Here is a 26,951-nt window from a genome sequence, read left to right as displayed (position 1 = left end):
TGAACCCCCAAGCTGCAAGATTTGGCATGAGCCGCTCATTGTTCGTGCCCTTTCGCACCGGCGATCACTCCCTGCCCTTGCCAGCTCTTGGGATGTTACACCCAATTTAGGCGTGATTGGTGACGCCCAAATTGAACGTGATATTGTGCAATAAATGTGTAATTATTTCCAAAACTCTCATAAATTCATAATTTTTTATTTAAAAAACAACATATCAATTTTTTTTCCTGATTTTCGTTGTTTAAAATTTAAATTATACCGTTTACTTTTTGGGATTGTGTTGCTGATATTTACAAAATCTTGTATCTAGAAAAACAAATTATAGTATTAAAACAAAGGGTTTTATTAGTCTCACTTAACATAAGATAATTATCTTATGTTATAGAGAGAAAATAGGTGGATCCTATCATTACAAGAAAAAAGGAAAAAAAGAAAAAGGTGGGGTACGAAAATCGAAGTGAGAGAAAATGAGAGATGATATCTCATGTGAAAGGTGAGTAATATTTGCCTAAAACAAATATAGGTTATATTTACCATTATTTTTTCTTGCCATTTTTTAATATTAATTTGTTATTGTTTGATCCGTTGATTTGATTTTAATCCAACGATAATAAAAAATGATAAGAAAAAAAGTGATAAGTATAACCTATTCCCTAAAAAAGAATAAATTTATAAATAAGTGTGTACATGTAGTATATTTATAATATGTACAATTGTACATTGTTTTTGTAGGGAAACACCTATGTGACTTTTGGTATAAGATTTTTTTTTTTACAATCATGATTTTCAGGATTATGGTGCGAAATTCATTTTTCTAAAAATGTTACTAAAATATTATTTGATAGTCCAAAATATAACTGAAATTTCATCCAAAAAAATGTGTACATTTTTTTCAACACCTGAGATTCCAAGAATACCACCAAATGGGTTGTATTTAAAAAAAAAAATTATACACAAAATAAAATTCCGATTTTTTTTTTTAAAATCTTATATCGAACATGAATAAATAAAATTACCACCATCATTTTTTCAAAAATTTCAAAAAAATTCTTATACCAAACACGCCTGTAGTAAAATATTAGGTGTATTAAAGTAGTGAGAAATAAACTAACTTGTTTGACAAAAATTACAGATTTAGAAATTCTAAGTCCGAACTCACTGTGATTTGTGGCCCAGCCTAGATTACAAAATGACCAAGTACAATAAGCTGGGCCATATCCTATTTCCATCTTTCAATTGCTCTCTTGGACTTCATTCTATACTGCATGCCACCACACAAGGTCTAACCGAACAAGTTTCTAACCAAGTCCTAGAGTATTATACATTGCAAACATTACTCAAGGTACCAAAAAACAGCCCGGCCCAGCATGAAGCATCCATCCTCTCTGCAGCCCATGTAGCACGTTGGTCATTAGGTGCCTTTAAAAATCATTATTTCCTTTTAGAACAATTATTTTAAGTGTTCTTCATTTCTGCTGTCACTGCTGATAGAAAAACTTGCAGCAAATATATTTACATAAGATACGGAGTCGGATCTTGAAATTAAAAAAAAATAAAAAAATTCAAGATACGAAACCGAATCCTAGTGGAAGTAAGTGTTGCTGTAAATTTTCTGATTACTTTAAATAACCTTTAACTTGCATAATTAAATATTTTCTTTTTCTTTTTACAATAATTAAACAATTAAACCATTACCAATAATCAAGTGAATCAACTAACACATTATTCTCTAACTGAACTCGTAGTATTGAATGTGAATATGCAATTATATTAAAAAATTGTCACGGAAATTATCCGAAGAGTTTTACCTTGTTCATCATGATGAAACTTTTTTTTACAAGTGATTTGATGCAGCTTTAATGCATAGATCTTCACTGGAAATAGGTGAGAGGTGTATTTACAATTAGAGCCAACAAAATGGGCACGGCTCGGCAGGCCGACCCACCCTAAGCGCTAAACGAGGCGAGGCGAGCTGAGTTTTTAACCTATCTCAAAAGCGAGGCGGGGCGGACTTGTTTTTTTGACGAGCTGATGGCGGGCATAGGCAAACTGAGGTGGATCAGTGTAAAATTAGTTCGGACTGGCGGGCCAACCCGCCAAACGGGGCATGGCGGGCTGATTTATTTTTTGATGGATTGATAATCGAGTGGGACGGGCCACCCACTTTGTCATCTCTATTTGCAATACACTTCAACTCTTAAGTCAAATTTTATGTAAGCATATTTATTCATGTTGAATAAAATATGTACCTTTGGGTAAGATACTTGTATGTATAATGGGGAAATTTTTTACACGATCCCGGCCCATGTAATTTTCTCCTGGTCCCACTCATAATCAAAATTTTTTTTTGACTATTTTATCTCTACTTTTTCTTTTCTTTTCCTTTTTTACCCTCCACATGTGAGAGGGAGCATTTATAAATTCTATCGACATGGACTATAGAAATATTTCTCGTATAATGGGGGATGACCAAAGAGACAATAACATCTTTAAATTGGTTTTTATGTAAGTGGCTTGAGATCATTTTGCAAAGGAGCTGTATTAGAAGCCAACCCTATTGACTATGATATCATCTTGAAGATACACTAGTGAAGGCTTTAATTGTGGGCCTTAATATATTATTCTAGTTCATAAGAGTGTTACTTTATACTCGAATAATTGATCAACCAATAAAAAATGAATTATTATAATTTGTTTTTAAAAAAAAAAGATAGGTTATTCTATTTACTTTTTTTTTGTCTATGTTTGTCTACTATTTTAAAAGACTATTAGATCATAATTTTAATTAACATTTATTTTTATCTCTCGTCTTTAGATTAGATTTTGATCTAACGATCTTTTAAAATGGCATAAAAAATCTATCCCAAAAAGAGAAGAAAAATACTTGGGCAAGTGGATTAACTCGTGCCTCCTAGAGGCTTGGATTCGACTGATAATTTATTAATCTTTACAATTAATCAAACCCGATTTAACTCATGCCTCCTAATGTAAAATTAATTGAACTTGCCAAAAAAAGTCTTCTGAAAGTGGTCTTCCTCTTTTTCAATTTTAATTTTTATAGTTCCATTCAATTTCATGTTTAGGTGTGTGTGAGTGCCCATTGATTCCATCTTCGACTCATTTGGCATAGAGCTAAAGGAAGCAAATGCACGGTTCCATTTCCACATTTCAGAGATTGTTTTGTGTTTCAAGTTGTTCATAAATGCAAATGCGCTTCTTTTTAGTTAGAAATCTAAGCACTGGCTTCCGTTCACGTTTTACGCTCTCAAGCCTCCAGCTTCAGCAACCCTCTTATTCAGGTACTTCACGTAACGCTTACCCTTTTCACTATATAAACCACAAGTGTGCTAGTAAACGAACAATGAGCGAGCGAAATGGTTTCTGGGTATTTTAGAATCGGACTCATTATGTTAATGGGTATTGTTTTGTTGGAGGATGCTGTGTTGTTGGACAATTTGAGTAGAAAAATCTCATTTTTTTAATATTTTTTGTGTGGATATTTTGGTGCAGATGATTCGTCTAATGCGGTGTTTAAGCAGATTACTTCTATTTTCCACGGTAAGTGTTTGTTAAAATGTCTGTTGTAAATATATGTTATCTTTTTTCTCTGGGATAACGAGGAAAACTGAGGAAGCTGGAAGCAATTCTACTTTTGTAGTTTAACTCATAATTTCCACTCTCATTGACATTTCTTTTCACCTTTTTTTTTTTTTGGTGGTTTGGGGGTGTAATAGAAAGAACTCATTTCCTGAGTTGGTCTTCTCTTTGTCTAAAAGGCTAATTATATCGGTGTATTGCTTCTTATTTTAGGTGGTCAGTCAGACAAGAGACCTGATTCCGAGGAAATTGATGATGCAAAGGAGTGTGAAACATCCTGGTTACCAAACATATGTCAAAGCAATATAAAACTGCGACAGAAAGATCATTCTCGTGAAAAGAAAAAGAAATATGTGTTTGAATTTTCACAAGGAAATCGCTTTGATAGGTTAATTAAACTATGTGCAATGATGTTAGGAACAGAGGCCACCCTTGAGTTGTTTGGTAAAGTGGGGCGAGAACCGGGCATGAAAGGATACAATGCATTGGTAGAAATATGTATAGCTAAGGCCAGGGGAACTGATGATGAAGACATTGTAATAGAAGAAATGGGGAAGGTTTTTCACCTTTTTAAATCTATGAGGGAACAAGGTTTACAGCCAGAAGAGCAAACATATCGCCCACTTCTTTTGTATATAATTGACATGCGAATGGTTGAAGAGTTTCAATTTTTCTGTCATGTTATCAAAGATGGGAATCCCAATTCAACTACGAGACTGGGTTACTATGAAATGTTGCTGTGGTTAAGGGTTAATAATGAAGAAAAGATCCAGGATCTTTGTAACTATATTGCAGAGAATGACGGTGAAGACACCTCTGATTTACGAGGTGGGTGACTCTTTTTTTCCACATGCATTGTTTTGCCATAGTTTGTTCCACTGAATCTATGATCAAATATCTAGCTTTGGATTTTAACTGTAACAGATGTTCAGAAGTTCATCGGGGTTTTTGCATTACACAGAGACATAATCGATGTCTTTTATGATTTTTTTGAATCATTTGAAGTGACACTGTTTGGCCCATGGAGTTTGAATACTAAGTGGCATGGTCTGTGTAGTTAGTTGCGTCAGATTATTCAGATATGAATGTTTGATGCTATTTTATTGCAATTAACATATTTATCTGAATTCACATCTGTGCTCTATCAGAAATATGTTGAGAGAATAGAATTTATACTAAATTATATTCCAAATACATTGCTGTTATGCAGCTAATTATAAGAAGTGTTCATGCCAAGCATGCATGTTTCAAAATCATGCATCTGCTATCTAGTAAGGAATCATAACTATTAACATGATACTGTTTTTTCTGCACATTGATGTCCAATACAACAGAAAATTTTGTTTCATGTAGCACTTTAGAAACTTACTTGATTCAACTTATGTTGCAGAAAGTTATTTATTGGCTCTTTGTGAGAGTGAACGGAAGGAGGAGATTTTGGAGCTGTTGGAAATCGTAGACATAACAAAGCTTTCGTCTGTTGAAAAGATATTTCAGGCATTAGGAAGGTTACTATTGGAACCTGTTGCGGAGAAGTTCCTTTTGGACTTCAGAACAAGTGGTATGAATATGATATTTATCTTCTTGTCATCTGTGTGGATGATGCTCACAATGTACTAAGTTCTGTTTGGAAAGAAGAAAAACAATTTGCATATGCTATATGAGCCTTTGTATCTCTTGAATTCTGTTACTCCTATATGTTATATGTATTAGCTGACATAAATTATGTCTGCAAGGATTTTTTTTTGGTAATAATTGCAAAAGTTTCGAATTAAGGATTTTTCTAAGGATCTACCAATGTGTATCTATCTAAAGCAGTATTATGATTGTATACAGGGATTAGGCATTGCATTCCTCTAAAAATTTGTCCCTTATATATATTTTACTGAGATTTTCTTACATTTTGCAGATCATGAAGCAGATAATATTACAAACTTCATTGCTAGTTATGCTGTTAGCATTCCAAATTTATTGGTAAGAAAATTCTCATGAATGGTGCTGATAACTTCCTTTAGGACTTGATACTATTAAGCACTTCTGCTTTTTGCAGTTTGCTTCATCCTATAACTATATCATCGGTTTCACATTTTTATGTTACATCAGACTTTAGTCTATGATTAATGTTGTACCAAACCCAGTTTGCTAGTTTCTATTTAGCATACTTCAGTGATAATTGATTTTGATTTCTCAATATAAGTTGAACCAAGCAGAGGCATTTGTAGGTTATCATCTACAGTGTACTGAGGTCAATTCTCGGGCACTGATGGAATTGGTAAGTCTATGAACTGTGGTCCAGTTCTATCTAAAACAATGGTTGAAACTCACACCTCTATTGTGGTTAGAAGCCATATAATGTTTATAATAAATCAGTAATTATAACTCATTATCTACTTCTCTAGACTCAGTTCTTTATCTTTTTTCTTTCATTCTTGTAAATATTTTATTTCATTTTAGGTAACCTAAAGCAGATTAGGTGGATAGCATAAGGTTCTTCAAAGTGGCTTGTGCTGTAGATTTATGTTGGAAACATTCAAAGCTGAATATTTTTGTTGGCTTTTGTTAAACAGAAACTACTTAATCCTCTTAACTTCAGTGAGGTGTTACTTCATTGTGCTTGTATGCTAAAAAGTGCATAATTGCGTATGAACTTTTGACCACATGGTATTTTAATTCATACACATTCTTTGGCATAATAATTGTCTACAGTACTTATCTATTATGGAAAAAGAAAAAATCTGTGCGTGTATGTGTGTGTTTCTCGTCACATGTATTGTTGGTATTCTTGAAGGTTGAGGATGCCATCGAAAAATTCAAGGATTTGCACCAAAATCTAGAAGTTACACCTTCATCCTCATCATACGAGAAGCTCATTTTACATAGCTGTGCATTGCTCAAGGTACAACCTTTTCTGTCTGCATTTTTATGATTACTAAGTGACTGCCAGAACTTGTCTATAAGAAGAAAAGTAAATCCAGAAGGAAAATGAAAAATAAGATAACTGTCCCCTACAGAAATATAACAAACATTGAAAGTGCACCATGAATTTCCTTACTATTAGACTATATGCAAAATATCTTATAATATCTTGATTGTATTTTATAATATTTTTTAGTCTCTTGTATGATCTCTTAGGAATAGTGTTTCTTTATATTTCATGATTTATTTCCTTATTTGATTAGAATTTGGAGTCTAATATTAGTATAAAATAAATAGGGATTAGTGCTTTGCAGTTTGCATCGCATCATAACATATCAAATAAATATCAATTTCATATTATTCAGTCTTTATTATCTCTTTTCTTCCTTCCCTACCCAAATCCCTATAATTTCAACACTAACCATTTACTGAATAGCTCCATTATGTTATTTGCCACCATAATGACTTCACTGGTTCTTTCCTCTGCCGCATTACTCCTTTTCTCATTGATGAAAAAATTTCATGATCTTATCTAATGCCCTGTTTTTCCATTTAACCTTTACCCAGACTACTTTGCTTCAATAGGGGTTCTGCTTTCTTCAAAATCTTCTGCAGGCTAGCTTTGTGAATGCTCCTAGACCTAGCTTTCTTGCCATTTGGATTTTTCTTCATAATGATACACCAGCCCACTAGCTATATAAACATACTGAAACCGTTGTACTCTCTGCTTGCATAAATTACTTCTTGGTTTGCACCGAAATTTTCACTGGTCTTCTTTCACCAACTACAAAACAAAGTATCTGTCATCCTTGCCTATCCATATCCTTCTCACAATTGTTGCCTGTGGCCTGCACTTTAGAGAAACTCACCTATAAAATGACAATTCCTTTATAAGTGATCATTTACTAATCTTACACATCCAGCACTGGGAAGTCACTTACACTTAGAAGAGCCAGATAGCTGATTTGGATTGATGACAGGAGGAGAGAGAGCATCTGTTGTCAAGAGTTAGCAATGGACTTCAATAGTCAATATACATTATTGTAAATTCATTTTTTGATGTTCAAGTTATTTTTTATTTCTCAGATATTATAATCTTTTATTTTTTAATTTTTTTGGAGAAATGCAGTCACTCCATGGAAAGCTTAGAGAATGAATTTAAGATGATTTCTTTTTTGTTTGTAATACAGCCACATGTAGCTCTTGATATTGTCGATGAAATGTGTGAAGCAGGCTTGACTCTATCAACTGAGGTGTTACACTCCATATTACAAACTTGTGACGAAGCATCTGAATATAATTTGGTACGAGCAATCTATCATACAATCACTCCCTTGTTTCTTCATTGGTCATGACCTATTGTTAATGTGTTCATCTCTTCTCATCACAGATATCATAAACTTTTGCCCTTTAAGCTTATGATCTTGAAGTAACTAGTGTGTGTGATATCAATGAACTTTTTGACTTGAAAGCTTATGGTGTTACTATTAGGTGAAGATCCAAGAATGATCTTATTATTTTTAAAAAGAAAATAAATAAAAAGAATGATTTTATCTCAGACACTGCTCAAATGAAAAGCCCTTTGTTCTTGAAGGAAAATGAAGTATAGGCCTGTTGTTAACTTGTGCTAAATTAATTTAACATTAGTTGAGATCCTAACCTCTTGGTCACAAGGGCCTGATGTCCTGTCAATGGATCAATGAACCTAAAAGCTTAAGATATAATGTGAAGGTCCAAGAATAGTTTTATCTCTAACTAGCCAAAAGCTCTGTTGAGGGCGAGCTTTGGAGCAGTGGTAAGAGTACTCTTTGTAACTGGAAGGTCACAGGTTCAAGTCTGGGAAATAGCCTCTTTGCAAAAATGTAAGGGTAAGGTTGCATATAATCGACTCTCACCCCTACACTTGCAAGTTGAGGAGCCTTGTGCACCGGTGTTTTCCCTTTAGCCAAAAGCTCAGTTAGAAGGAAAGAAATATATGGTTCCTTCTACAGCATTATTTAGTGCCCTATTTCTTAAATTTGATCTTTGTTCTGGTGCAGTGAGGTTGCTTAGAATTGACCAACTGGTCTTTTGGATGACTTTTGTCTAAGATTCAAGCCTTGGTACTTATACACCTGCCTTTACCTTCAAGGAAAAAGGTGATATTAAATTTTTTTGGAGGGCAAGAGAAGCCTGTTATTCACGGAGGATTACATAGTGGGATTTATGTTTCCTTTTTCCATTTGTATATTTTCAATTTTTTCATGATATTGCAAACATAAAAGACAAGTAATACTGGAAGAATTTTAACTAAACATTTCATGCGAGTTTATGCTGAAATGGGCTGTGTTAATTGTTTGAAGCCTTCTGTATCATCTAGCATAGCTTACTGTTCTGATAAGTAATGTTTGTTTTCTTCTTTGGTATATTCTTAAATAAAGGTCCATCGGATCTTCTCTACCATACGTCGCTACAATTTGGAATCAAATGATGAAACATTCAGATGTATGAAAGACTTGTTCTTGAAGATGAAAGATGTAAGTTGTACCAATTTCATTTACATGCTTGTGTTCATCAGTCTTCATCAAACTTATTTTTTATTTGGTTTTGTAATACAGCTTGAAGGTGCATACAAGATGCTTGATGAGTTGGAGGAAATAAATTTGAAACCAACAGCAGGCATGTACAATGCGATAATGGCAGAATGTTTTCGGGAGGTGATGTTTCTGGTTACTCAGTATGCCTCTGCTTTTGCTCTTATAATCTTTCTTTTTTTAGTACAGTGCTCTTAGGGGGCGTTTGGTTGAGGAGAAATTTTTATGAATCATAAGTATTGAAAAGAAGTTTTTGTATATATTGATATTAAATAATTTACATGAGTGAGTATTTATACAAGAAAGAATCGCTAAGAATGACTAAGCGATGACTAATCAATCCTAGTCACAATCAATTCTAATCAATCACAATCAATCCTAATCAATCATAATCAATCCTAATTAATAGGAAATAAAAACGGAAACATGTTTGAATTCTGATTTTCTACACTCCCCCTCAAGTTGGGAGGTAAATATTGATCATTCCCAACTTGCCAATCAAGTCTTCGAATGCTGGACGGTGTAGGCCCTTGGTAAGGATATCTGCCGTTTGCTCTTTGGTTGGAACATATATCAAACGCACACTTCCATCATCTAATTTTTCTTTGATGAAGTGACGATCAACTTCCACGTGCTTTGTTCGATCATGATGCACAGGATTTTGAGCAATGCTAACAGCTGTCTTGTTGTTGCAATATAGTTTTATTGGTAGGGAATATGAAATCTTCAACTCTTGAAGAAGTCTTCTCAACCAGATTCCTTCACAAACTCCATGAGCTAAAGCTCGAAATTCTGCTTCAGCACTACTTCTTGCAACCACTGTTTGCTTTTTGCTTCTCCAAGTAACAAGATTTCCCCACACATAGGTGCAATAGCCTGAGGTAGATCTCATGTCTACTGATGAGCCTGCCCAATCTGCATCAGTGTAGATTTCAATTGTCCTTTTATACCCCTTTTTAAAGAATAATCCTCTTCCTGGAGTATTCTTGAGGTATCTAAGCACCCTATAGACTGCACTAAGATGCTTCTCCTTGGGTGAGTGCATGAATTGACTAATCATACTCACCGCAAAGGCAATGTCAGGACGCGTATGAGATAAGTAGATTAGTTTACCAACCAATCGCTGATATTGTTCTTTATCCACCTCATTCCCATCTTCAATACCTAACTTGGTATTAGGTTCCACAGGTGTCTCAGCAGGTTTACACCCTAACATTCCTGTTTCCAACAAAAGATCTAGAACATATTTCTTTTGTGTTAGAGTGATGCCTGTTTTGCTCCTAGCAACTTCCATACCAAGGAAATATTTGAGAGTGCCAAGGTCTTTGAGTTCAAATTGAGCTGCTAGAAATTTCTTCAAGGTGTTCAATTCCTCAATATCATCACCTGTAAGAATTATATCATCTACATATACAATAAGAATAGCAATTTTACCATCCTTAGAGTGTTTGTGGAAGAGAGTATGATCAGTCTGTGCTTGAATGAAGCCTCTTCTTTTGACTGCTTGTGTGAATTTGTCGAACCATTCTCTGGGAGATTTTTCAATCCATATAGAGACCTTTTTAGTTTACACACTGATCCATTTCCCTTTTCAAAACCAGGTGGAGGATCCATATAGACTTTTTCATGTAAGTCACCATTTAGGAATGCATTCTTCACATCTAACTGTTGCAGAGGCCAATCTAGATTGGCAGCAAGAGATAAGAGAACTCGGATGGTATTGACTTTAGCAACCGGAGCAAAAGTCTCATGATAATCTATCCCATGAGTCTGAGTGAAACCCTTTGCAACCAATCTTGCCTTGTATCTGTTGATGCTATTATCTGCATTGAATTTTATTGTAAACACCCATTTGCATCCTACTGCTTGTTTTCCTTTGGGTAGGGTCACTATCTCCCAAGTTCCATTTCTTTCTAAAGCATTCATTTCTTCAAAGACAGCATCCCTCCATTTTTGATCATTGAGAGCCTCATGTATATTTCTCGGTATCTTTGTACTATCCAACATAGTATTGAAAGCACGAAACCCTGGGGACAACTTTCCATATGAAATATGATTAGAAATAGGATGAGTAGTACAAGATCGAGTACCTTTTCTGAGAGCAATGGGCAAGTGTAGATCATTTTCACCATGACACTCAAGTATTGGGGTGCTGGAACTAGAACATGGTTCAGAATCCTGGCAGTGTAGAGGCTCTGGGTTATTCACACTTTGAGGAGGCTTTCGCCTGCTATAAACTTGTCCCCATTTTGAGGAGGCTCTTGATGGTGAGGATTCTGTAGCTCCCCCTGTTTCCAAAAGTAGAGGTAATACCGTGGCATCAGTAGGTTCCCATGACTGATCTTCATCTACTCCTATAGACTCCCCCTGAAGAGAAGTCGAGGGGAAGAAAGGGTCATTCTCAGAAAAAGTGACATCCATAGAGACAAAGACCTTACGAAGAGAGGGTGAATAACATTTATAGCATGTTGAGTAGGAGAATAACCAATAAAGACACACTGAAGAGACTTAGGATCAAGCTTAGACTGTTGATGGGAGGGAATATGGACAAATACAACGCAACCAAATAACTTGAGAGGTAAGGAGGAGACACCTCGGAAGGAAGGGAAGATACGAACAAGACTAGAAAGAGGAGACTGAAATTTCAGAATGCGAGATGACATTCGATTTATCAGATACGAGGCAGTGAGAACTGCCTCTCCCCAAAGATGTTTAGGAACATTCATGGTAAACATAAGAGCCCGAGCAACTTCAAGGAGATGTCGGTTTTTTCTTTCCGCAACTCCGTTTTGTTGGGGTGTGTCAGGACACGAGCTTTGGTGAAGGATGCCATGTTGGGAAAGATATTCTCCAAGAATAGAGTTAAAATACTCTTTGCCATTATCTGTACGAAGAATTTGTATAGCAACTTGGAATTGGGTTTGAACCATGGCATGAAATTTTTTAAACACGGATGCAGCATCAGACTTATCCTTTAGAAGATACACCCAACAGACTCGAGAATGGTCATCAATGAAGGTAATGAACTATCGAGTACCTGAAATATTTTTAACACGAGCTGGACCCCATATGTCACTATGAATTAAGGAAAATGGGGAAGAGTCATGGTGAACTTTAGAAGGATAATGAGCACGAGTATGCTTGGCAAGTTGACAAATATCACAAGAAAACAAACTTGGACTTTTATTAATAAATAAGTTTGGCAACAACTTCTGAAGATAAATAAAATTTGGATGGCCTAGCCTACGATGCCACAGCAGAACATCATTACATGAATCAAAAGGAAACATAGAGTTTTTTTCTACGAAAACAGCTTCATGAGTCACATCCTCCTCAAAGTAGTAAAGTCCACCATCCTCTCTAGCACTGCCAATCATCCTCTCCGAGTCCTGTTCCTGAAAAACACAACCATGTGGGAAGAATTTAGCAAAGCAATGCAACTCAGAGGTGAGCTTGCTAATGGAAATGAGATTACAAGTCAGAGAAGGAACATAAAGAACTGATGTCAAAGTAATCAGCTCAGAAAGTTTAATGGTTCCGTGTCCCGCAATCTGGGAAAAACTGCCATCGGCGATCTTGACCCGAGAAGGTTCAGAATATGGAGTGTATGAACAAAACAAGCCAAGATTACCTGTCATATGATCAGAGGCTCCAGAATCAAGGATCCAATAATTTTGACTATCAACATAGAAAGTTGTACCTTGCTGGACCACATGACTAGTGGCCTTAGGAAGGGGTGATGAGGAGGCGGAAGATGAGGAGGCGAAAGAGTGTTTTGAGGAAGCCATGAATAGAAAGAGAAGGGTTGACCGTAGATGAAAAATCAAGTTTTGTAAATTTTTGATCTGACCACTGGAACAGGAAGGGGAGAAGCCGGCGAGAAGGTCTGTGCAAGTCGCGGCGGAAAAAGACGTTGGGAAGGCGGCACGTGGAGCTCACGCGCCGGAGACTGGCCGCGCGTGTGACAGCGCGTGGCGGCGCGTGCGGCGTTTGACGGCGATGGGTCCAGCGGCGGTCGACTCGTCGGATCCTTCTGAGTCGAATGGTCACCTCACTTTCTTGATCGGAGGTCAGTAGACTAGGTTTCTGTGTTGGACAGATTCAAGGAGGTGTTTAGGAGGTGTTTGACGGTGATGGAAGTGTTTGGATGGTTATTTCAGATTTGAATTAGGGTAGGAACAAACCCGCTCTGATACCATATTGAAAAGAAGTTTTTGTATATATTGATATTGAATAATTTACATGAGTGAGTATTTATACAAGAAAGAATCGCTAAGAATGACTAAGCGATGACTAATCAATCCTAATCACAATCAATTCTAATCAATCACAATCAATCCTAATCAATCATAATCAATCCTAATTAATAGGAAATAAAAACGGAAACATGTTTGAATTCTGATTTTCTACAATAAGAAAATGTGATTAGTAGGGAAATGATTGGGAAGTGAGTTTGGTAGGAAAATGTAAAAAAAGTTGTTTGGTAGGAAGAATTTTATTGGGAAAATTAGGTGACTTTTGTAAAGTCTATGTTTGGCTTTTGGTAAAATATAGATGGGGAAAAAATGTGATATTACAAAAATAACCTTGTTTTTAAAAAATGTTTAATCAGCCTTGCTGCCCTTTCCCAAAGCAAAACGTGTGTGTTGTGAACGACCATATGTACAAAAAAAAAGGACAAACTCTGTCTTTGGATCTCAACTTCTTGCAATAATCGCAACATGCAAAGATATAGCACATGAAAAATACTGAAACGTATTGTGTTGCTTTACTCGTTAGCACAATCCCTATCTGAAGTTTAATACAGAAACTCAATACAAGTATTTTTGCATCATGGGGCAATTTTCTGTATTGCTGATTATGAATTCGAAAACCAAGAGGGCTTTCTTTTATTAGCACCAACTTCTCAATCCAGTAGCCTTCTAATTCGAATCTTCTTTTGCGGCTCTTATTCCTCACTAGTGGGCACCTATAAGTTATGGCAATGAACCATCTACCTGCAGGACCAATAGTACCCACTCCTACTGCAGCAACCTGAACTATGAGAATCAATATAGTGGACCATTTGTAGTCACACTCACCAGTACAGAATTTAAACGACCATGGCGTCAAGGGTACGCTCGTCTTTGCTTAAACCACACCCTAAACCAAATACATAGGTAACGAAAAATACCACATATCAAAATGGTTTTTTTGGCAGGCAATTTGGATACAAAATGATAGACAAACTTGTTTGCTACCATACTCATTTATGTAGCTATATTTGAAACCTCTCTCAACCAAACATGGGCACCCCATAATCCCACTTCACATTTGTCTATCATTCTCCCCAAAAACCTTTAACCAAACACACCCTTATAGACTTTTTACTATCTCTCCAATGAGATTGGAGTGGTTTGCTTAAACTTAAAATATGATTTGTGGCAATTTTTGCGGGTTCTGACAAAAAGAACAATTGGACTCCGGACATGCATGTCTTGATGGTTCAAAAAGAATATTGCTTGGCGATTTGTCTCATATCCATAGAAGTTAAACATGTAGATGGATTTATAAAAATTAGATTTAGGTTTTAAGAGGCCTAAATTCTGTTATTATACCAAAATAGCATGTTACCCATGCAATGCATGGAATGGTTTACACAAATATATAAGAATAACTTTTTTTTATTAATTTTAAACTTAATTTAATTAAAATAAGAACCAATTATTGAAATATATTATCATTTTAATTTAAATTAGATCATGATATGGACATATAGATAAAGTCTTTAAATTAAATATATTAAGATGTAAAAACTAATTAGAAAGTATTGATAAAGAAAAGAAATTTAATATGACAATTAAAATTAATAGATGTATGAATTTTTTTGTAATATTTTCTTCAGGATTTAATCTGACTATTTTTTTGTTCCAATTTTATTTTAATTGGTATTTGAGGAAAGTCTTTTTCTCAACGTAGTTTTAAAAAATGCACTAGACCACTGGTTTAACTGGAAAACCAGAGAACTGCTCCAGTCACTACTCTGAAAACTTTTTGTTAGTGAACTGACCCAAAATCAATTGAACTACAGCTAAACTGGCCAAGACACTTGAATTCATTGCAACCGGATTTTGGCTGTTTATTCTTGATCTCTTTGAAATCTATTTTGTGGTGGCCAAACTTGTAGCCGCTTCCTGAAATTGCTGGGGCTATTCTTAGTGGCCGTATTTTTGTTTCGTGGCTCTTTTTATATAGTTATAGATTATAGATGTGATGCGAATCCTTGAACTAGGTCATTCCTAGGCTTTAGCCAAAGGGAGTTTTCACCAAACTGGCCCTGTCTGGAAATTAATAGCACTTTTGGACCTTTTACTTTTTGGTAGATACCCACCGGTGTCCAAAATCCTAATGGACCTGACTAATCCCGAGAATTGAGACTCTCAAGATTCGAACCCACTACCCTTTGGGTAGATCAAGTCCTAGGATCTAGCTGAGTCGCCCCTGGACCAATAACTCTTGGGTGCCATTTCTGGACCTTAATCCTTGTATTTTTGGATATTAGGCAAGGTTATATGGGGAATCCATTGCTTTCAATATAAAACCTGCTAATGATTTCTCTTGATGATGTGTTCTTTGATTGGAATATGACTGTTGATAATAGAGATAGTTTTTGTCATTATGATTATATAACAAGTTTCAAGCATGACCTGTGTTTATATCAACCTGTCACCGACTTCAAATAATGCATTCCTTTACTCACCTTTTTGCTGAAATTTTGCAGAAAAACATTAGTGATGGGGTGAAGGTCCTTGAGCACATGCAATGTGCTGATATAAAACCTGATTCACAGACTTTCTGCTACCTGATTAACAGCTCTGAAACTGAAGAGGATATAGTGAAGGTAAGTTGGGATTAATGGCTGGATAATAGTTTCTTGCATATCCAGCTGAATCAAGAATTAAACTCATCTCTTATCTCTTGGTCATTTTGTAATCTTTAATCTAGTGTTTGTGTCCAATGGTTTTTCTTATTTCTTATATTCTTCCTTCTAATGTTAACACAGTTATATAGACTTTAAGATTACTTTCTTTGCAAAAAATAAGTGTTCTATTCATCATAGCCTCCTTTCAGAAGAACCAAATATTGTTTAAGAGAAATTGCATCTTTTTGTTGATCTTTTCTTAACTATGTTTCTAATTAATGTTTATGAGCTCCCTAGTTAATTTTTTCAATGTTATCATGCTCTGTTCCACTAAGTATATGGTTGTCCCCTTTTTATGTTTATTAATGCTAACATTGTGATGCTGTATTTTATTATTCTTTGGTTTACGGGGTTATATAGTAATGACCTTAGGGATAACAATACTACTTTTAATAGTTTTTCCTTTCCTGTAAAGTTGATTTAAAAATGTTAATAATCTGATTGCAACAACAGTGAGGATTCTCTCATGCCTTGAGAAGGATTTTACTTAATTCTGTTGGGGGAATTGGGTAAGTTGTTTTCCCATCTCTAGTGGCTATTGTAACTTTCTTAGGTAATAGAGTTTGAGCATGTGCGAGAAAATGAAGGAAAGTATGGGTAACTGAGAGAAAGTGAGAGTGAGTAAAACCAGAGAGCGTACTTGATATAACTCAGTGTTGAGTTGTTAACTTTATGGAGTCTGTTGAACAGTTGGACACAGCTGTTATAACTTACAACAGCTAACTAACAAACTCTGAACTAACAGCTAACAGTTGCAAGTTGCAACAGAAGCTAATAGTTTCTGTAACTGCAGTACTGAGATAGATACATGTCATGTATATCTCTAACATTCCCCCTGCAAACTCAGGGAGGATGTAACTGCTTGAGAAACCTGAGTTTGTCTCTAAGAGAACAAAATCTGAGTTTGGAGAGAGCCTTGGTGAGAACATCCGCAACTTGGTCCTAGGCTGGAACATAAGCAACAATTAGGTTCTTGTTGAGAACCTTCTCACGAACGAAGATTTCAAGTTCCATATGCTCGGGCAAGCATGAAGAACAGGATTATGAGAGAGAGATATACTATGCTTAGGTTGTCGCAGTAAATACTAGGGGTGGATGTGTGAAGTTATAGCTCAGTGAGTAGAGACTGGGTCCATATAATTTCTGCTACGGTAGTAGTTAGGCTTTTGTATTCAGCCTCAATGTGGGAATGAGTTACCAAGGACTGTGTTTTGGACCACTGAGAGACAAGGTTTAGATTCCAAATAGATGCAAGAACCTGTGGTGGACCTGCATTCATCTGGGTCAGAAGCCCAGTTGACATTACAAAAGGCTTGGAGAGGAACAGGTTACTGACTCTTGGCAAGTTTAAGAAGACCAATATCCAGTTAGACTTTCTAATGAGTGTCCGGTGGTTGAGACATAAATTGACACACTTTGTTGACACTATAGCTGATCTATGGTTTGGCGATGGTTTCAAATTGCAGTGCCCCCCAATTATAGACCCATTCAAGTGAGGTTGAGGCGTGTAGTCACTTTCTAGCTTATAAGCTTACAGCCCCCAGTCATAGGGGTAGAAAGTCTTTGACATATTTGGCTTGAGAAAGGAGAAGACAACCAGTGGAGAGGTGCTTGACCTCAATACCAAGAAAATAATCAAATAATCCAGCTGCTTCAGTGCAAAAACATTATTTAGTTTGGTGATTTACTGCTGTAAAAGTGCCGTAGAGCTTCCAATAATGACAATGTCATTGACATAAATCTAAACACAAAGACAATGAGTTGTTATGCAGACACAAAGACTGTCACACTTGCTGGAAACAATCAAAACTGAGCAGGTTCTTAGTCAACCTCTCAAACCAGGCACGTGGAGCCTTCTTTAAACCATAGATTGCTTTATGCAATTTACAAACTAGTCTCTTGTTGGAATCTTCAAACCCTAGGAGTTGTTGCGTATAATTCTCCTCCTCAAGAAAGTTATTAAGGAAGGCATAATTCACTTCAATTGCTGAATACTCCAGCCATTTGTAAGAGTTAAGAGTGAGAATTACCTGAATTGTCACCGTTTTGACCATTGGAGAGAAGGTCTTGGTGTAGTCAAATCCAGCCTATTGGTGGAAAAATCCTTTAGCCACTAGATGGGCTTTGTATTTTTGGACAGAGCCTTCTGGGTTTTCCTTAACCCGAAAGACCCATTTATGGCAATTGCGGTTCTGTTAAAAGGTAGAGGAGCTAAAGACCAAGTCTTGTTATCCGATAGTGTATCAAACTCTGCTTGCATGGCAGCTCCTCAAGAAAGTCTTGGTAGACATGTTGCGGTGCATGATTTCTTTTCTCTCTTTCTTTCTTCCTTTTTTTTTTTTAAAAAAAAAAGCCAATTTATCTCTTAAAATTTGGCCAAGATGGACTTTGGGTTAGTGGGAATTGGGTCTTCTTTTTTCCTTTTCTTATATTAATGTGTTTTTAATTGTTCTTTTTTGAATTTTTCTATTTTTTTTTAATGACCCTGGCAAAAGAGTATTCACCATTATTAGTATGCAGCAATTCGTAGTAAAAAGCTATAATACCAATCTTAATAATTTCTTTTAGCAGTGCTTATATATATATTTAAAGGCTTAAATTTTATTATTAATAAATATTTGTAAATTAATGCTATTACTGAGTGGCAGAAAGACAGTGTCCAAGGTTCAATTTTATGATTGGAGATAGAATAGCCTCCTCACTCTAGGAGCATCTTCAACTTTTTTTTTTGGGGGGGTGTGTGAAAGTTTTGTCTCTATGTGCAAATGTGCCATTTTGTCTCTATACATATCAGGGGGTCTCCATCGCATGTTCTACTCGTTTTATATGTTTGGAATTTGGAGCCTGGGTCCATAGCACCCTGTTAAAGTTCTCCCTTTTAGTTTACATTCCATAACATCCCTGCTACAGAGCATGTGCATATCCATAGATCAAGTTCCTATGCATGGGGATGATTATTTGTTTTTCAATTCCTTTAAAACATACTTGGATTTTTTTAATTAAAAAAACTTATTACTGGGGGTTCAATTTGATTTCTACATTCAAACATTGATACTGTTAAAAATAATGATGTTGTGTTCATATTGATGCCTCCATTCTTATAGCTTTGTAAATATATTAAACTGAAGTATGTAATTAAATATGCTGTCCACGGATCTGTTCAAAGCTTAAGATTTTATGTTTCGACATCATGCTTGTAGTATTATGAAGAACTGAAGCAATCCGGAATCAAAGCTACAAAGCAAATTTTCATGGCACTTATAAATGCTTATGCTGCTTGTGGACAGTTGGAGAAAGCAAAACAGGTATGGGTCCAAGCAGCAAATGCTGCAGCCTTGAACTACATTCTCTGGGTTCAAAAGGAATATAGATGCATTTTGCAAGCCCAAAATATCTGACTGGATGAACCTGTATATATCTTTTTTGTGGTAAGTAGTTAAACCTGTATATTGATGAATAATAGCATGTAGATCTATTTCATGTTTATACAGTTGCTTGGCTGTAAGCTTTTCACTGAACAAATTGATATTACAAATCTATAATCATATTTACTTTCTGAACGATTGGTTTTAAAAATCTTTCAAGGGTTGAAGTGTGGAGATCAGTTTTGGGGGTTTTGGCTCTGCTGATTTAGCCAACAATACCTATTCTGTTTTAATTTTTCAAGTTGCAAAATGGTTTCATCAATAAAAATTTCAAAGTGCCAAATGCAGATACAAGAAGTGATTTCTCCTCCTTCTCTTCTATATATTGTAAACATCTATTTTTGAGAGATTTGGATCCTCTCACGTTAAATGACGAGCTTTCTTCTTGGAGAGTGAATTTTTTACCTTTTTAATCAAAATTCTCTATTTTTGTTTTATGTCGTTCTCTATTTAATGTGGCTAATCCAGACCTAAATTTACTTATTCATGGGTCACTTCAATCTCCTCTTCGAAACCTAAGTTGGCTTTAGTAATACGAATTGTGAATATGAGCATGAATAGGTTATCTACTGCCACAATTGAATATTTACTGTAAATACTTTCAGCCTAAATCACTCCCTTTCTCTTGAATTTGTGAATGCGTCATGGTATTTTGCACCACGTAGTGTATCTTCCTCTTTCTTTAGTTCCTTGATACTACAATTTCAGTGAATCTTTGGAATGTATAACAGTATTAGATTTCTTATACCAATCTTTTTGAAATAATATATACTTAGACTAGAGCCATCTAATTATTTGCTTAAAGCACTAAGTAACCTTTATGATCATCTCATTAATCCTTCACATTGCAGGTAGTCTTAGATCCATTGATACCGGCGAAGAGCTTGAACCAAATCAAGAGTGTTCTTGTCTCAGTTCTTGCATCACACGGGCAATTGTCTGAGGCTCTTCTTATTTACGAGGAAATCAAGCAAGCTGGACACCATCTGGAGCCAAAAGATGTTATGAGTCTCATTGTAAGGTTTTGACTTTGTCAGTAATTTTTATAATTTTTAACTTACAAACATTCATAATCAACCCATTGGACATTCATAGGAGCACACTCATTCCGACGGAGAGTTGGATACTTTGCTTCTGCTACTTGAGGAATTGAATGATTCAAATTATTGGAATGATGCTTGCTGCAGAATCATCTTGTATTGTATTTGGAATAACCATCTAAGGTTTGTTTGTTTGACTCGAAAGAAAATGGTATTTGAAATATTATTGAATTGTGTAAATAATCTGTACAAAGAGGTCTCTATTTATAGAGAATGAAAACCCTAATACTTGACCTAATGGGCTTGGCCCAATACAACAAATACTAATAATAATAAAATAACAAATATTTACAACACTCCCCCTCAAGCTGAGGAATAGATATTTATCATTCCCAGCTTGCTAGTAAGTTCTTGAAATCTGTCTGAAGGAAGTCCCTTTGTCAATAGATCAGCTAATTGACGCCCAGTGGGAATGTATGGAGTGGTAATCAACCCGCTATCAAGTTTCTCTTTGATGAAATGGCGGTCGACCTCAATATGTTTAGTCGATCATGTTGAACCGGATTATGAGCTATACAAATAGCGGACTTATTGTCACATAGCAGCTTCATAGGTCCCTCACATTTTATTTTGAGATCATCAAGTATAATTTTCAGCCACAGTAACTCACAAATGCCTTGAGCCATAGCTCGAAATTCAGCTTCTGCACTTGATCTGGCGACCACATCTTGTTTCTTACTTCTCCATGTCACCAAGTTACCGCAAAGAAACATGCAGTAACCAGTGGTAGAACGACGGTCAGTCACGGATCCAGCATAATCAGCATCAGTGTAAACTTCTAAAGAGAGATTGCCATCACGTCGGAATAACAATCCTTTACCAGGAGTAGCTTTAAGATACTGCAGAATTCTCTCTACTGCCTGCATGTGTTTCTCCTTTGGATCGTGCATAAACTGACTGACAACACTAACAGCATAAGCTAGATCTGGTCTAGTATGAGCCAAATATATCAATTTCCCAACTAGCCGTTGATATTGTCCTTTATCAACTGGAGGACTCTCTTCTTCATAGCCTATCTTGTGATTCTGCTCAATAGGAGTATTAGAGGGTTTACACCTGAGCTTTCCTGCTTCTTTGAGAAGATCAAGAACATATTTCATCTGGCTAATAAAAATTGCTTTCCTTGAATGAGCTACTTCTATCCCTAGGAAATATTTCAGTTTCCCAAGGTCTTTGACTTCAAACTCAGAGGCAAGCTGTGTTTGCAGAATCTGTTTTTCTACAAAATCATCACCTGTGATAATAATATCATCAACATATACAAGGAGCACAGTAAGCTTCCCATTATGAGAGTGCTTGAAGAAAAGAGTGTGGTCTCCTTGACTCTGTCTGTATCCTAAGGTCATCATAACCTTAGTAAACCTTCCAAACCAGGCACGAGGTGACTGCTTCAATCCATACAAGGCCTTTTTTAATCTACAAACTTTATTTTCTCCCTTCACAGAATCAAAACCAGGCGGGATTTCCATGTAGACTTCTTCTTCTAACTCACCATTGAGGAAAGCATTTTTCACATCAAATTGATTTATATCCCAATTGTAATGGGCAGCAAGGGATAACAAGACTCTCACCGTATTCATCTTTGCAACTGGAGCAAATGTTTCTTCATAATCAATGCCATAGGTTTGAGTGTAACCTTTGGCAACTAATCGAGCCTTGTATCTCTCAAGAGTTCCATTAGAATTATATTTCAGGGCATAAACCCATCTGCACCCTACTGCTTTCTTTCCATTAGGTCTATCAATAACCTCCCATGTTTTATTTTTCTCCAACGCATTCATTTCCTCTTGCATGGCTTGAGCCCAATTCCCATCTTTCAAGGCTTCATGTACTGATTTTGAGATTGCAATAGAGTCTAGTGCTGAAACAAAGCTTTTGTGCTGCACAGAAAGATTAGCAGAGGAAACAAAATGGGAGATAGGGTATTCAGTACAAGAGGGACAAGATTTCTTGGGACAAGCTCTTTTTCCTTTTCTAAGAGCAATGGGTAAATCATCAGAATCAGTAGTAATGGGTAAGTCATCAGAAGTATTAACATCATGATCAGAAATATGAGATTCAAGACTTACCAGTGGTAGACGATTGAGGTTGCTGCTGAGGCAATGTGGGCTGTTTCCTTCTTTGATATACCAACTCAGGTGTCATAATCTTCCGTATCTCTGGTGTACTTGATGTATCAATCACAGGAGAATCAGTCACAGGAGGATTACTCACAGGAGGATCAGACATAGGAGGAACAGACACAGGAGGAACAGGACCAAGAGGAGGATACACTGACACAGGTAAAGGAGTAGACACTGAAGATTCAAACTCAAAGAAGGGAGGTGATGAGATTTCTGGTGAAGGATTCTCCCCCTGAAGATGAGGACCTTGGAAAAAAGACTCAGATTCCTGAAATGTAACATCCATAGAAACAAAAAATTTCCTACTACTAGGGTGATAGCACTTGTAGCCCTTCTTATCAGGAGCATAACCAAGAAAAACACATTTGATAGCCCTAGGGTCCAACTTACTGCGATGATGTTTATGAACATGAACAAAAGCAACACACCCAAACACACGTGGAGGAAGACTCATAATTGGAATAGAAGGGAAAAAAGAAGTCATAGAGTGAATAAGACTTACATGGTCAAGTACCCGAGTGGGTAAACGGTTGATCAAGAATGCTGCAGTAAGAATAGCATCTCCCCAATAGTATTTGGGTACATGTGTCTGAAACATTAATGCACGAGCCACTTCAAGAAGGTGGCGATTTTTTCTTTCAGCAACCCCATTCTGTTGGGGGGTGTCAACACAAGTAAGTTCATGAATCATACCGTTATTTCTTATAAATTGGGAAAAACTGTGATTAACATATTCAGTACCATTATCTGTTCTTAGTCTCTTGATTTTTTTACCAAACTGGGTCTCAACCATTTTATAAAATTGAAAGAACAGTTGTGGTACCTCAGACTTTTCATGCATTAAGTACACCCAAGTTACACGAGTGCAATCATCAATAAAAGAAACAAACCATCTATTTCCAGAAGCATGAGGGACTTTAGAGGGACCCCAAACATCAGAATGAATAAGATCAAAAGGTTCAACACTCTTAGTAATACTAGAAGGAAAAGACACACGATGATGCTTAGCAAATTCACAAACATCACAATGAAAAGACTCAACAGACTTAGACAAAAACAATGACGGAAATAAAGATTTGAGTAAACTAAATGGAGGATGACCTAAGCGCTTATGATGAAGCCAAATCAAAGAATCAGCAGTTGATTGACCATGAGACATCAAGATGTGATCTGTTACTTTATTTGCAGGAGATTGTGACACCAGATAGTACAGCCCACCTTGCTCTTTAGCACTACCAATCGTCTTCCCCGTGGCGAGATCCTGAAAAACACAATGGGTAGGATAGAAGGTTACAGTACAATTCAAATCTTTTGTAATTTTATGAATCGAAAGAAGATTCGTGGAGAGTTTAGGAACATGAAGAACATCCTTAAGATGTAAGGACTGCTGTAAGTTTATGTCACCAGAACCCGCAACTGATGTATGAGAGCCATCAGCTACGACTATTGTATGAGTTCCAATGGTAGGATGATAAGAAGTAAAGGAGTCAGCACAACAAGCCATATGATCAGTAGCACCAGAATCAACAACCCAAGAATGTTTAAAATCATTACATGAAGAAATGAAAGAATAAGTTTTGGAGCTCATACCAGTCATAGTCAAAGTACTAGTATCAGATGGCTTACTCAAAGAATCAAGGAGGGTTCGGAGCCGTTCCAACTCATCTGGACGAAATGCAGAATTTATTTTAGAGGAAGTAAAATGTTGTTGACCATGCATCCTATTCATCTTTTCTAAGACAGTTTGCTTTCCATGGAGGCGAAAGCATAGATCCTTGATATGACCTGTTCTTTTACAATAAGAACACCATCGATCATCTCTCTTAGGTTCAGAAGTTGCACCATCAGAAAACTTTGTAAAGGAACTCCTTTGAGAAGAGGCCATACTGCACAAAACTTGTCAAAGAATAGCACCAAGAAGCCAAAAAATCACAAACAAATACTAAACAACGTCAGATCTGACCGGAACAGTAACACAGCGGCCGAAACAGTAACACAGTGGCCGGAACAAATACCAAACAACGTCAGATCTGGTCGGAGGCAAGAAATTGGTAAAAGAACAAACTCCAAGAAGCCAAGAAATTCGAAAAAGATACCAAACGATGTCCGATCAAAGTGGAGAGCACAGATCCAGAGCCGGCTTGGAGAGACGATCAGAACTGTGGTGGTCCGCGGCCGATAACCACCGTCACGCGCCGGTGAAGCTGGCGGCGCGTGGGATTCACGCGCAGAGACAAGGGCGGCGCGTGGAGGCGCGTCTGACCTCCAATGGTGCTGGGTTTTTCAGGCAAAGGTCGTCCGGCGAGCGCGATGGTTTCTGTGGCTGTTCGGAGTGAAGAATCCACCGGAAAAAGGGTCCAATCGCGATGAACAGGTTTTGTACGGTGGTTCTAAGTTCTGTACGTTGATTCTGTGAACGTTTGTTTCTTGTTGTGTAATAGACAAGAAAAAGAAAGAGGAACAGTGAAGCAATGGTCTTCTCGGTCCAAGAGGTCCCCGAAAAAAAAAAATTCCGGTGGCGGCTGATGGCAGCGAGAGACGTAAAAAAGAATAAAAAGGTTTCGTAGGCGCGGAAGCAGAGCCCTCAGGATCGAGAGCTCTGATACCAACTTGAAATAAAAGGGTATTTGAAATATTATTGAATTGTGTAAATAATCTGTACAAAGAGGCCTCTATTTATAGAGAATGAAAACCTTAATACTTGACCTCAATACAACAAATACTAATAATAATAAAATAACAAATATTTACAATAGTTATTTTATTTTATTTTTTTTCACTTTATTGAATTTCTTTGCAATAAAATTGTATTCTGCAATTTACTTACGTTCATTGTATTTTGGGTCAGTTCTGCTATTGACTTGTGTGAGCTCCTCAAGGAGAAGTACCAAAATGACGAACTAGTCATGGAAGTTCTCTTTGATAAGGTTGGCTCTGGTTTCCTTTTCACTTAATTTGTATCAACTACAATTCAATGTTGTCAGCATGGCTATGTTGTGTTATTATTGTAATTTGTGCAAGTCTAAAACTCTTTTAAACTGCATGGATCATAAAATGTTGTTAAATGGGTTCTGGAAAAATTTCAGGGTTTTCCACCTTCATTATGTGATGTTTGTTCCATTAGCCCACATATCATATTGACAACAATTTTGTCTGTATGTGTGTATAGGTGTTTTCTCTGATTGAAGAGTCAGATTCCAATCATTTGCAAACTTGCCTCGAGTTGCTTTCTGAAATCAAGGATAAGCTTGGCCTTTTGCCTTCAAAGAAATGTTATGATTCTCTGCTAAGTGCTCGTGCCAATGCCACTAATTTATATAATGCTGAATGAGGCTCCTTAATAAGAGGGGTATGTGTAGTGCTCTTCACCAAGTTTGCTTCTAATAGGGGCTGATGTACATACAAATTGACCCCGCTAACAAATTTCTATGAATTGTACTATATAACCATTTGCCCCCCAAAACATTTAGAATTGCACTCACAACATTTTGTTAATAAGAAAAGAAGACAATACGATATTTTGACTCAATGATTATAAATATTATTATAAAATCATGAAAATGTCACTGCAACAATTTTTTTTTTTTTTAATCAAGCCCTTTTAATGATGTAGCAACTTATGTTGCACCGAAACGGGAAACGAGATACGATACGATACTTTGACACGTTAATTCTAAAAAATGCTAAATTTTGACACGTTAGGACACTTTATGATATTATATAATATTTTTAATTTATGTTGTGTATATTATATTTAATATTCAATATTTAATAAAAAAATAAAGATAAATTTATAATATCCATCAATTTTGCAAAAAAAACATAAGATATTCCAAATGTTTATATTAAACTCAATAAAATAATTATTTACCAAAAAAAAAAAAACTCAACAAAATAGTAATTGTAATTCAACGAATCTAATAGTTGGAATTCAAAATGCAATGTAACGTAATCTTTGGCCCTTTTTTGAGTCTCTGCAATAAGTATTGGAGTGTCGGTGAGTATCGAAAAGTGTCAAACACGACACGTCAGGAATTTTGAAGTGTAGGTGCTTCATAGATAGCAACAAATGATTTGACGATATTGTTACTTTATAGTGTTTTAAAAATAAATTTGGATATCAAATTGACGATGCTAGCAGTTCACAGTTCAACTGTTTCAACCAGTTTTATGCCAGTCAAATGGTATGGTCATTTTATCTTTGGAAGGATTCCCACATATACACCCTATAAAACAATAAACCAATAAATATAATA

General features: G+C 36.1%; 1 protein-coding gene across 1 annotated transcript; it reads left to right on the top strand.

Annotated features, from left to right (window-relative positions):
- Positions 1-3,846: 3,846 nt before the first annotated feature.
- Positions 3,847-26,174, top strand: LOC133288123 (pentatricopeptide repeat-containing protein At4g21880, mitochondrial-like). Its single transcript, XM_061485821.1, has 13 exons — positions 3,847-4,425; positions 4,988-5,158; positions 5,507-5,571; positions 6,386-6,493; positions 7,704-7,817; positions 8,934-9,029; positions 9,111-9,209; positions 15,847-15,966; positions 19,248-19,352; positions 20,324-20,488; positions 20,568-20,695; positions 25,544-25,622; positions 25,865-26,174. Exons 1-13 carry the CDS (start codon positions 4,005-4,007, stop codon positions 26,024-26,026), a joined length of 1,833 nt encoding a protein of 610 aa, XP_061341805.1. The 5' UTR covers positions 3,847-4,004; the 3' UTR covers positions 26,027-26,174.
- Positions 26,175-26,951: the final 777 nt, after the last annotated feature.

This window comes from Gastrolobium bilobum, unplaced genomic scaffold, assembly GCF_033153095.1.
Source record: "Gastrolobium bilobum isolate Gb01-03AN ecotype WA unplaced genomic scaffold, APGP_CSIRO_Gbil_v1 utg14970, whole genome shotgun sequence".
Classification (NCBI taxonomy): Eukaryota; Viridiplantae; Streptophyta; class Magnoliopsida; order Fabales; family Fabaceae; genus Gastrolobium; species Gastrolobium bilobum.
Note: the sequence above shows the minus strand (reverse complement) of the source record. Positions and strands in the feature narration are given on the sequence as shown.

Bases quoted from the DNA above. Each gene is read 5' to 3' on its own strand.
- LOC133288123 (XM_061485821.1), top strand. From the start codon at position 4,005: ATGATGTTAGGAACAGAGGCCACCCTTGAGTTGTTTGGTAAAGTGGGG. The intron at 4,426-4,987 runs GTGGGTGACTCT...CTTATGTTGCAG, and splicing joins AGACACCTCTGATTTACGAG to AAAGTTATTTATTGGCTCTT. The intron at 20,696-25,543 runs GTTTGTTTGTTT...ATTTTGGGTCAG, and splicing joins ATTTGGAATAACCATCTAAG to TTCTGCTATTGACTTGTGTG.